General features: G+C 46.2%; 1 protein-coding gene across 1 annotated transcript; it reads left to right on the top strand.

The window, feature by feature from the left end:
• The first annotated feature begins 1792 nt into the window (after positions 1-1792).
• On the top strand, positions 1793-6695 carry LOC101340550 (SCAN domain-containing protein 1-like). The gene is made up of 2 exons (XM_004377151.2): positions 1793-1917; positions 5744-6695. Exon 2 carries the CDS (start codon positions 5776-5778, stop codon positions 6229-6231), a length of 456 nt encoding a protein of 151 aa, XP_004377208.1. The 5' UTR covers positions 1793-1917; positions 5744-5775; the 3' UTR covers positions 6232-6695.
• Positions 6696-12687: the final 5992 nt, after the last annotated feature.

The raw sequence follows: 12687 nt of genomic DNA, 5'->3' as shown, positions 1-12687 counted from the left end.
GATTGTAATTTTATGTTAAAGAGGATTAGGGTGGGATTGTAACACCACCCTTACCCAGGTCACATCCCTGATCCAATGTAAAGGGAGTTTCCCTTGGGTGTGGCCTGTACCACCTTTCACCTTACAAGAGATAAAAGAGAACGGAAGCAAGCAGAGAAGGGGAACCTCATACCACCAAGAAAGCAGTGCCTGGAGCGGAACGTGTCCTTTGGACCTGAGGTTCCTAGGCAGAGAAGCTCCCAGATTAAGGGAAGATTGATGACATGGACCTTCCTCCAGGGCCAACAGAGAAAGCATTCCCCTGGAGCTGATGCCCTGAATTTGGACTTGTAGCCTCCTGGACTGTGAGAGAATAAACTTCTCTTTGTTAAAGCCATCCACTCGTGGTATTTCTGTTATAGCAGCGCTAGATGACTGAGACACTATCTATCTTATCTATATATCTGTATCTATCTATCTATCTATATATATATATATACATGAATGTATATATATGTGTGTGTATATATATATATAGTTTCATATACATTTATAAATCCCTAAAATTGGAGCTGCTCTCGGGACCAAAGTCCCCTCAGCCCTAATTTTCTGAAGCAATCCCAAGCAAGTTTAGAGTTTGGGGGGACAGTTGGAAGCCATTGATCTAGTCCAACCCTCTCATATTACAAATTGGGGGAACCAAGGCTGAGAGGGAAAGTGAAAGGTGAAAACATGGTTGTAGGAGTGAGTGGGAGATAGGCTTCAGGAGGTAGGGGTAGGACTAGAGCAAGGAGCCCAGGTTCCTGGATCACTAGCTGGAGTTGCTGGCCCTCTGGGAGTTTATAGATCAGCAGTGGCAATGTAGACAAAGGACATATCTTCCCTTCCCTAGAGTTACTGGCTCTGGGGTGTTAGTCCAGCGAAAGATCTTTGAGCTGTCCCTCCTAATACACCTAGTTCTTTCCATTTGGCTAGGCTAATTGGAAGGAGAGTGGGATGAGCCACCTGAGTGCCTCTCCCTAGCAGCCAAGTCCCTTCTCCTTCAGGGTTAAGAGTAGGTGGGTAGGCTGCCTTGGTTAGCATCGCTGGGTTTCCTCTTTCTGGGTGTGTCACTTAACGTGTGTCCAGACTCAAACCAGGTCAGTATGACTTCAAAGCTTAACCATCCGGCTACGTGCATATAGTCTGGTGGCAGTTGGAGAGTCTTAAGGAATAGGCACAGAGGACTAAGATTTAGCCTCCCATACATGGGGTTTCCCCCTGGACAGACTGTGTCAAATATCCACGGGTACACGCTCACTACTGTCTGGGTACGCTGAGGCAGGACCTACTTAATAGACTGCGCCCACTGCCTCATCTGGAGTGACTCCATAAGGTACAGACAGGACCACTGCCTCCAAACAGCAGCTAGCCATATCTCTATTTTGATTTCATTCCTTTGGGTGATGAAAACGCTCAGGGGTGTAACCTCACTCCAGGTGGGACGCTGACTCAGCCGCTGGCCGCCTCCTAGATTATCTCAATTCCCGCTTCATCTTCTTCCCATTTTACAATTGGGGAAACTGCAGCTCAGAAAGGGAAAGAATTTTCCCGAAGCAAAAAAAGCTGCCTAGGCTGTTTCAAAGCTCGGCACGGTGGTGAAAGGGCTGAGGAATGAACCACCGCACAGGCTAAAGGACCACCAAGAGTTAAAACGACGATGCTGCGGGCACTGTCAAAGCCTAAAGAGAGACCCCGCCCCTCTGCCCTAGTTCCCCGCCCCCCTTCCGCGCCCAATTTCCGGGCGGGGAGGTAGGGTTTCCGGTTCCGGCGGCGCGCTACAAAGCTCTGCGCTTGGGATCTGGTATCCTTTTCTCCCGAGTCAGGTGTCTGGGTACGAGTCTTCCGCTGCTCCTCCCCGCTCCTGTTCTCCCGCCCTCCGAGGCGGCACCTGCGCAGGTGAATGCTTCCTTTCTTGCCTCCTACCCCGCGCACTGCCCGTTGGGAGTAGGTGGCCCCAGCGGCGGCCCTGGGAGCGAGGAACCATGTTGGTGGGTTTTACGGGGTCCTCGGGCTGCCGTGGCCTTAGGCCTCAGCGCAGGAGGTGGAGATACTCGTACTGGAGCCCTGGAACCCCATTTTCCGGCTCCACCTTGGCCCTGGTAGAGTTAGGTCCCCTGAGCCGCGCCCGTGTAGTGGGAGGAGTCGGGCTCTGCTCCCTGCCCAGACTCGGGGGATTCCTTTACTAGGCTGTCTGGTCCCACCACCTCCCAGACGCGTGACCTTGGTCAAGTCCTCTCTGTCGGGGTCCTAATTTGCTTGTGTGAGTGAAAATGAGAGTATCTGCTCCATTCGGTTATCGAGAGGGTCGGATGAGGGAAAGCTATGGGGTGCTTGCCCAGTAAAATTCAACAAATAGTAACAGCTGCTGCTGTTAAACGGAGACAACTGAGGCGGTAGAGAGTCTTGTAAGAGTGGCTAAGAGGATCACATAGAGAAGAATGTATGTAAAACTCTCAGCAAAATGTCACATATAAAATGCTTAGTAAGCTGGTGAAATTAAATTTTGTGTTTGGCAGGTAGTGTTCTAAAGCTGTTAGGATTCATAAGTTGGGTAAATTGTGGAGCTGGTCCATTCTTCATAGCAAACCTTGAGGACTGGCCTACTGACAAGACTGTTTCTAGAAGCTGGAGTTTTAAAGACCAAGGGTGCTGAGAATTCGAGGAATTAACAAAAGGGTATTTTTCTAAGTGTGTTAATGTTTTCACTCAGAAGGGTTGTGGGCAGGAGGGGAAAGCCTGAAAAGTTTTCTCCCTCTTGAGTTGTTATAAAATTATTTCATTTTTGTAGGGTCACTGTGAGTCGGAATCGACTCTACTACAACGATTTTTTTTTTTTTTGGTAGGTGAAAACAAAAGTCAAAACAATAGGAAAAAAAAACAAAAAACCAAACCCACTGCCATCCGGTCACATTTCGACTCATGGCGACCCCATAGGGTTTCCAAGGCTGTAAATCTCTAGAGAGGCCGACTGCCACATCTTTCTCCCTAGGAGCCACTGGTGGTTTTGAACCACCGAACTTCGGTTAGCAGTCAGGCGCTTTAACCACTGCACCACTGTTGTTGTTAGGTGCTGCCGAGTGGGTTCTGACTCAGCAGCCCTATGTATAACAATGCAGTACTGCCCGGTCCTGCGCCATCCTCACTTAAACTGCGCCACTAGGGCACCGTAAACAATAGAGAAGGGTATAAGATAATGCCTCCCCCTTTCCTCTTTGTTTTTGTCCCTCGAGTAAAATACAATTTCTTAGATAATCTTCCAGACATTGTCTGTGGATTTATAAAGTCATATATGCTTATGTGTATATATTTTAAAGGCTGCACAGCATTCTAGTGAATGACTAGACCATACTTCATTTAATCGTTTTCCTATTGATGGTCACTTAGGTTGTTCCCAAGGTTTTGCTTTCCCACAATTCTTCAGCCAGTCTTTCCTTGAATAAATATTTCCTTTTTACCCAAGGCATCCTTGAGTTGTGGGGATATTCTGTTTTTGTCCTCAAAACCCTAGGTTAATAATCGCTTACTTTTGGGGATGAACAAACTCTTGACTGAACAAAAACCCAGGTAAGTATATGAGAACTGGTGTATTCCAAGAGTATCCAAGCCACAGGATCTTGAATCTCCTTTAGAGAGCAGGTGCCCAGGTGTGTGGAGCTAGTAATGCAGGGCAGCTGGTTAGTGTTGGCGATTGTTTGCCTCTCCATCAGTAGTTGCCCGGGAAGCAGATGGAGAGAATCTCAGTTGGGAGACATTTTAAATGTCAACACTCCTGGTAGGTAGAACAGAAAGGGATAACATTTTGGGGGGCAGGGGAGGTTGTTAATAAAAAATAAAATATGATCCTTGAAAAAATTGACTATGCCATATATACCCTTTGATTAGGTGACAGTGTACCTGTAAGTGCCAAAACATGCCCTGAATTGACAATTTAGTCCTTTCTGTTCTGTCATTTGAAGAAGTAGGTCTTTTTTTTTTTCTTTTTTAAACACCAGGATGTGGTTTTTATGTAAATAACCCGTTTTGGATTCCAGTCCTAACCCAAAATGAAACAAAGCCCCCCTCCCCTGGAATTTTTCTGGCTGATTTTCAGAAGTATTTTGTTAGGCCTTTCTTACCTCATGCTGTTGTTGATTGCTGTCAGGTTGATTCCCACTCGTGGCAACCCCATGTGTGCAGAGTAGAGCTGCTCCATAGGGTTTTCAAGGCTGTGAGCTTTCAGGAGCAGATCACCAGGTCTGTCTTCCGAGGCGCCTCTAGGTGGGTTCAAACCGCCGATCTTTCGGCTAGTAGCGGAGCACTTAACCATTTGTGCCACCCAGGGACTCAGGGTAGCCCATAGTAGCTCCTAAGGTGGTACTTTTAAACACTTGTGATTCTTCATCCCTGTGAAAGGGGCAGGGAGCAGTAGAAAAGACAGCAGAGTAGCTGTAAAGGAACAGACCTGTTTTTCCTCTATTTCAGCACTCCTTCATAAATTGCTTTGTGTATCCCTAACTGTCTTTAGGATATAGCAAATATTCCGTAAATGTGGTGGGAGAAAACATACACCCATGATTTCACAGGTTTTTCCCCACCTAGGAGATCATGTGCATATTTAGTTCCTTTTTGTTTTCAATACCACGTAGTATACTTCACCATATAAAAAACATCGGTGAAAGATTTTCTAGCTAGCAAGGTCAGCATTCTTCATTGTTCTTGGAGAGTCTACATTCTCCATTTTGGTATTCATTGATACATTTTCTCCATTTTCTGAAGCTTTGCTCCAGCAAGAAGAAAACAAAAATAGAATTTCCAGTAGCTTTATTAAGAAATCCTGTTAAAAACCCTGTGAGTGTGACCCCCCCGCCCCCGCCCCAGACACCTTTTAGCTCAGTAATGAAGTCACTCCTGAGGGTCACCCTTCAACCGAAGATTAGACAGGCCCATAAAACAAAACAAGACTAAAGGGGCACACCAGCCCAGGGGCAAGGACGAGAAGGTAGGAGGAGACAGGAAAGCTGGTAATAGGGAAGCCAAGGTGGAGAAGGGAAAGTGTTGACATGTCATGGGGTTGTTGACCAATGTCACAAAACAATATGTGCACTAATTATTAATGAGAAGCTAGTTCTGTAAACCTTCATCTAAAGTACAAGAATTAATTAAGAAAAAAACCCTGTTAAAAATGGGCACATCAGCCCAGGGGCGAGGACGAGATGGCAGGAGGAGACAGGAAAGCTGGTAATGGGGAACCCAAAGTCAAGAAGGGGAGAGTGTTGATGTGTCGTGGGGTTGGCAACCAATGTCACAAAACAGTATGTGTATTAATTGTTTAATGAGAAACTTATTTGCTCTGTAAACATTTATCTAAAGTACAATAAATTAAAAAAAAACCATGTTAAGATCAAATTGACAATAGCAACTTGAAAGGCTAGAGAAGAAGCTTAGAGGACAGTGAGTTCATGGTAATGGAATAATTCAGAAAAGGAGGGTGAGAATAGTTGCATAACTTGAAGAATGTAATCAGTGTCACTGAATTGTACATGTAGAAATTGTTGAACCAGTGTATCTTTTGCTGTGTATATCTTCCACAACAACAACGAAATTATTTAAAGAAAAAAAGAAACCCTGTTAAGGTTGGAAGGCTGATGGGACCTGGTTCTGGACCAGATCCATGAGATCAGAGTGGTCTTAACAGTCTTTGTGGTCTGATTTTATTGATCTCAATTTGTCTCCTTGTGCTTAGGAGTCTGAGACGTTCTTTTCCACAGTTCCAGAATGGAGACTGAAGGATACCCAGAGACACAAGGAAATAGGAATGAAGTTCACAATGGTCAGATAAGGTCACCACCAGATGGAATGATGGCTGAAGAGCTAGAAGTCATCCTGAAACCGGCTCCCCGGGTCCAGGTTTCATTAGAACCTGTGGGTCTCCCACCAGAGAGCCTTGATGAAGTCTCTGTCGAGGACCTCGAGGCCATCCCACAAAGGAATCCCCCCAACCCTGCAGACTCCCTGCAGAGGTTCAGGCAGTTCCGTTACGAGGATGCAGCTGGTCCCAGGGACGTCCTGCGACATCTCCAGGAGCTTGCTGGACAGTGGCTGAGACCCGATATCCACACAAAGGAGCAGATTGTGGAAATGCTGGTGCAGGAGCAATTCCAGGCCGTCCTGCCCGAGGAGCTCAGGGCTCGGGTGCAGAGATATCGGCCTGGAGTCAGAATTACTGGCTAAGTCTCGCTGCTTGCTTCTTGCTCAGCCCCCATGCAAAAAGTAAGCCAAAGTTCTCTTTGCTGCCAGATCCAGCTGCAGCAGTGGGAAATCTGAACCTCGGTTTTCTTTAAGATTGCGTTTGACTGTTTATAATAAGAATCAATCAAAATCGACGTCTGGACCTCTTTTTGGCCAAGGCAGGTTTATTTCCCAGGACTGACCTCCAGAGGGAATTTCTTTGCCCTCTTGTTAGGACAATCAGCCTGCTGCTTCAGGCTCTTTCAGGAGTGTGTATTTGCTCTGCTGAATGCCTCCTTGTTTGCACTTTGTGATATGCTTTAATATATTATTTTTATGTATCCAAAGAGTAATCAGCTTTAAATTTGAGAATTCTTGATTCTCACCGTGGTAGCATGAATGGAACCCTCTGTAACCCTGTTATACTCACTAGGGATACCCTTGAAATAATAAAGTTTTGTCCTTAATAAACATGTCCTGTGGTGATTGACCAGTTTAGCTCTTAGTAGTCAGCATTTGAGAAAGGTGAGATAGTTACTAGGAGTAGGTGTGAGCTAAGTGGTAAAAATTGTGACTGTGGTGGTAACTGAGCAGGGAAGTAGGAATAGATCTGGTCTTTGTTTTAAAAATCAATGTAAATTGGGCAAAAGTCAGAAAGGGATAAAACAGGGTTATAAGAGGTAAGGGACTGGGCAGAGCTGTTAGATTTGCTTGTTTCTTCATTTCCATCACCTTTATTCTACAGCTTGTCCTCCTGCAAGAGAACTCACTATAAAGCCATCCGACAGGATACTGCCCTGCTTTCCCCACAACACAGAGGTCATCCTTGCTTTTCTTTGTGTGGAGACCTGTACTTTGGCTGACAGCTGAGACAGATCAGTAGCTGTGGTGGTAACAGGCACAGAGTAAACGCAGCTGCTTCCCCAGCCTGGCCCAGTCCTTAGGAACCTTCCTGCCACTGTGGCCTGGCTCTTCGTGGACTTGTGGATCCACTCCTGTGACAAACTTGGTGCCAATTCAAAACCTAAGCTTTTGGGATAATAAGGGCTTGGTTAGCTCCATACTGGAACTCATATTTATTCTACTGATGTTTGGCATTTCCTGTGCCTCCAAGACTGTTCTAGATGCTAGAATACAAATATAAAACCTAGTTTAAAGGAACTTTATAGTTTTTGAGGAGAGAAGAAGACACCCTCAAAATAGAAACGCTAGAGTACGTAAAACTAGTTTTCCTTTTGGTATCTGGTTTTGAGCTAGCACTAAGAAAAATCATTTCCTATTTTTTAAAAATGTTACAAGCAGGGAAGAGAGGAAGTAGCCAAGTTGAGGAAGTGGCATTTTAATTGAACTTTAGAAAAGAAGTAGGAGATCACTGGGCAGAAGGCTTTTTAGAACAAGGGACACCTTGGGCAAAAGCAGGGGAATGTAAAGGCACATAGTGTTGGGGAATAGTGAACATACAGATGAGTGAAATATGCCTTTTATGGACTCTAGGTTAAGCTTTTCCAAATTCTAATGGTAAAATTTAAAATTAGCAAAGGGGTTAGTAACCCTGATAGGGTGATAGTTACCTCAAGTTCATCAGCTTGAAACATTCTGAAGGAATTTCCCTTAGTCTGAAGGGGTCAGGAACTCCTGGTGTTCAGGAATTTCTTGGCCTGTACCCGTTTCTTAGCTGCTTCAATGATCATGAATTCAGTATGCAAGTAAGGAGCCCCTTTCCAGGTTGACCAAGAAGTTTTACCTTAGAGGTTTTATGGCAAGGCAGCTAAGATTTCCTTAACTGAGGTTTCTCAATCTTGGCACTATTGACATTTGGGGCCAGAAAATTTTTTGTTGTTGGGGATGTCCTGTGCTTTGAGGATGTTTAGCAGCATCCCTTAATGTTGAATTAATGCTGTAGGAAGAGTAAATTGGGCTTTATATTTCCTTTATGTGTTTGGGTAATGTCACCTACTCTGACAAATCCTAAGAAGCTGTTTGGTATGAAGAATCTTCAGCTTTTAGAACATTTTATTGGGATGGATCAGGATCTGTACTGTATACATTCATGCTTCATTTAATCCTAACAATTCTGTGAGGTAAGTAGTACATTACCTATTTCACAGATGAGAAAACTGAGGTCCAGCAGTTAAACAACATGGCCAGTAAGTGATGGAGCTGGAATCTGAGCCTTGATTTTCTGTATCCCTGGTCTTGGGCTTTTTTCATCCTATGTGGAGATGTTAATAAACATCTCAATAATGTGCAAGATGTTTCTTTTGCTTTTTTTTCATCTTAGATTCATTTAATACAAAAAAAAAAAATTTTTTTTTAAATAACCCATAATCTCACTGCCCAGGTAACTCCTTGTGATGATTCAGGTTGTGTGTCAGCTTGGCTGGGCCATGATTCTCAGTGGTTTGACAGTTACCGTGTAGTTTGGCAGTTATGTAATGATGTAATCACCTCCATGATGAGATCGACTATGAGCAGCCAATCAGTTGAAAGGGAGTTTCCTTGGGGGTGTGGCCTGCATACCATATATATGGACTTTCTTGCAAAGCTCACTGGCTTTTGCTCTGCTCCGTAGCCTGCATTCAGCTCTTCATCATCTGACCTACGGTTCTTGGGACTTGAGTCAGCAGCCTGCCATCTGGCCTGCCCGTCTCGGGTTTGCCAGCCCCTGTGGCTACATGGGAGCCCTAGTGGTGCAGTGGTTAAGAGCTCAGGCTGCTAACCAAAAGACTGGCATTTCAAATCCACCAGCTGCACCTTGGAAACCCTATGGGACAGTTCTACACTGACGTATAGGGTCACTATGAGTCAGAATTGACTCGATGGCAATGGGTTTTGGTTTTTTGGTGGCTACAGGAGTCAGGAGAGGCCTGATGCCTGACCCACGGACTTGGGACTTGCCAGGCTCTACAACTGCATGAGCCATTTCTGTCATATAAATCTCTTTCTACACACACACATATATATGTATATACATATGCACTTCATTGGGCTCCAACTGCGTGCTCTTGCCACGAGGTCGTACTGCCTGGAGGTCAGAGTAGACCAGCTCTGGTGTTTCAAGAGCTCTCTGGGGACTGGGGAGCAGAGTAATTCCCCACCTCTATGCCACCTCCGAGATGGTTCCTGTGCTTCCTCTACTCATCCAGTCAGCACCACCTACAGTTACCACCTGTGTCTGTCATTGTCATTTCTTGGGCCAATCTAGACCCCACCTCTAAAGACTTTAAGCACACTGAGTCTAGTGAGTGATGGGGAAGGAGGACGGCAATGTTGAGATAAAGGGAAGTATTTCTGAAATGTCTCCTGTATCTGGTTTCCCTTTGTGATTATTTTGACTCCAAGTTCCATGAAAGGATAATTTTATCTAGCCATTGAAAAGTGCTCCTGCCTGATGGCTGCTGGTGAAAACTGGTGTTGGGACCACAAGGTAATACGAGATTCTTAGCAACTGGCTGGTGCTGTGGAAAAATATGTCATCTGTTGGGCAGCTACTCCCTGAGCAATGAGTGGGTGCCAGGCTCTGGCTGCTGGAGAGGAGGTCAGCTTCAGGGAGTGTGGGGCCACGAGGAGTTCACCATGGTGATGGTGGTGGCCAGAGAGTTCAAGGGCCTTCCCGGAGGGTCATGTGTGGCCAGTTTCCATAGGCAGCTCAGTACAATGCACACTGACTTGACTCTATTTTGCTAAGCATTTTCTTTCCACCCACTGCAAGCATTTATCGGACATTTTCCTTGGCCTGGAATGCCCCTCCCCCACACCTCCCTGATCTTTGCCAGCCTACTCCTATTCATTCTTTATGACTCAGATAGGCATGGTCACCTTCATGAAGCCACCTTTAATTTCTGCCTTGAACCAGCATTTGGAACCCTTCTGTGGGCTTCTCTAACACTGGCTCTCTCACTCCCTGTTCATTCAGCAAATATGTATTGTGTCCACAATGTGCCATGCACTGTTCTAAGTATAGCATGTAGTGCAGGGTCTCATTTGTCTCTCCAGCCAGACTGTGAGCTCCTGAAGAGGGAATCTCTGTGTTTTTGGCACCAAACACAAGGCCTGCAAATGGTTGATCCTCTAGAAACATTTTGACTTTTGTGGGAGACATATGGGTGCTCCCTGTTTCAAGGCGTTTCATTCCAGTGAACACAAATAATTACAGCTCATTGGAGACCATGAAGTGTTACACTGGGTAGGAGGATGTGAAATTATTAATTCCTGTGGAAGGGCTGGGGATGAAGGTAAAAATAAAAAAGAAGATTCAGTCAGGTGGCTGGCTTCCCTCTCTGTTCTGCACCTGACCTTGTAACTAGGTGAGGTTAATGAGGTGAGGTGAATTGCACTTGGCTGGCCCTGCTTGAAAGCTCAAGGGCCCCCTTGGTGCCTAGCAACAACTTGACTTCCCAGAATGATGATTTTGAAGCTGGGTGTGTCTCCTAGGCAGGAAGCCACTAACACCATCAAAGCAGCCAGGGCCTCCCCTTCACTTCCTCTGAGCCCAAACTCCACCTCCAACTGGGGCCAATACTTAGTGTTTTTGAGCCTTGTTTTAGGAGCACAACTGGGAGGGTTCTTGCCCTGATGACTCCACCACTTAGGAGGTGTGTGTAGTCTCAGATGAGTCACGTCAGCTCTCTGAGAGTCAGTTCCTGCACCTGTCTTGCTCCTAGCTAGGGTCACCTAGCACAGCACCCAGAGCACAGTATCAGAATCTGCTTGGTTAGGGGCAGATACAGTTAGTGATTCTCTCTCAGCTGTCCCTCTGATTTTGTTCTTTTCTCTTGAGTCCCTCTCATGAACCAGCTCCATCTTCTCATGACTAATTTCTCTACATAAAATCCCCTCCTCACCATGCCAGTCCTCTCTACCCCTCTTCTTTTATTTATCATTTCCACAACCATTAAACCTCATCATCAAGACTCGCAAAATTTGAGGTGGGGCCAAGATGGCGAAGTAGTCACACACTTCCAGTGGACCCTCTTACAACAAAGACCCAAAAAAACAAGTGATTCGATTATATATGGAAGTCTGGGAGCCCTGAACATCAAAGGCAGAGTTGAGGAACCGGACTGAGTGGCAGGGGGAGGGAAAGACGGTTTGGAAGCAGCTAGGAGTTGCCAGACCTGAGCCGGCGAGAGCCTGAGCCCTTCAGGCCTGTTCAGCTCAGGGGTAAGCGGTGAGGCAGGCAAGCAGCTGTGCTTGGGAGGCACATTTTCCACACCAGGAGATACCCAGCCGCTGAGAGTCTACACTACATGGCCACCCAGACCAATGAGAAGCAGCCCTCATCGGAGAAAGATAAATACTTGCATACGGCTTACTGTGCGGATCAAAAACACCCCCCTTAGGGAAAAACCTCTCTCCCATGTACCTCCCTGCTCCCTGCTCTACACTGGGTCCCAGACCGGCTTCAGCAATTGCTGAGTCCCCTGGGCCGTAAGTAGGATCCGTCGCATGACTGGAGCCATTCTCCCTGCTTGGAGAGTGAACAAATTAACAAAGAGGGAGAAAAAATAAACTGCCGGCTCCCCTAAGCCAGGCACCCAGGGTGGGCACAGCTCCTTTGCCTAGGCACAGGCATAAGGGATCCATGGACTTTGAGTGCCTTTCCCCCTGCATAGACTTGTGTGGGCCCATCTAAACAGCGTAGGCCCTCATTACCGCAGTACAACAGGGTATATACCGGAACTCTAACTTCAACTGTTTCAGCTATGAAGTGGCAGGTTCTTGACATTTGACACTGCTCTGCCCATTAAGCAGGGTGTTCACCTACCCACATCAGGGGCCTGAGGACAGGTGGCTCCACCCACGCCACCAAGCCACCTGCGATAGGGGCCCATGAATAAGAGGTGCCCCCCAGTCCTTACAACCAACAGCATCAGGTGCTCATAGCCTGGCTGCAAAACCCACCCACCTACGCACTCTAGGGAACAGGGAAACGCCTTCCTCCTGGACACTCGGGGGCAGCCGTCAGCCCCCTGCCTTGCTCCGAGTGTGTCCCCCTGCTGCAGCCAGATGCCTGTGCCTACACCAATCATGTATGCCTGTCTAGGACTGTAAGTGAGAGCCTACACCACACACTTGGTGGCTATCTACCTGGGCACCTGAGCTGAATCCATACAGAAGGAGTGGGTAGACTCCTGAGCTCACATACCTAGTAACAGATCTAACCACCTGGTGACAGGACATTAGAGCTTTAAAGGTGCCAATAATCAAACTAGATCATATGAGCAACCTATTTGGGCATATCAAAACGAAACAAGAAGCTAGGACACAGTAAGCAAACATAAAATAAATAAATAGAATAACTTATTGATGACTTGGAGACAACAGTCAATATCAAATCACATAAAGAGGCAATCCATGATGGCTTCAGCAAGCTTGCAAAATAAAGACTCTAAAAATTTTCCAGAAGGAGGAAAATTTCTTGGAATTACCAGAGGCAGAATACAAAAGATTAATATA

This window comes from Trichechus manatus, unplaced genomic scaffold, assembly GCF_000243295.1.
Source record: "Trichechus manatus latirostris isolate Lorelei unplaced genomic scaffold, TriManLat1.0 scaffold00048, whole genome shotgun sequence".
Lineage (NCBI taxonomy): Eukaryota > Metazoa > Chordata > Mammalia > Sirenia > Trichechidae > Trichechus > Trichechus manatus.
The sequence above is the reverse complement of the archived record's forward strand: the minus strand, read 5'-3'. Positions and strand labels throughout refer to the sequence as shown.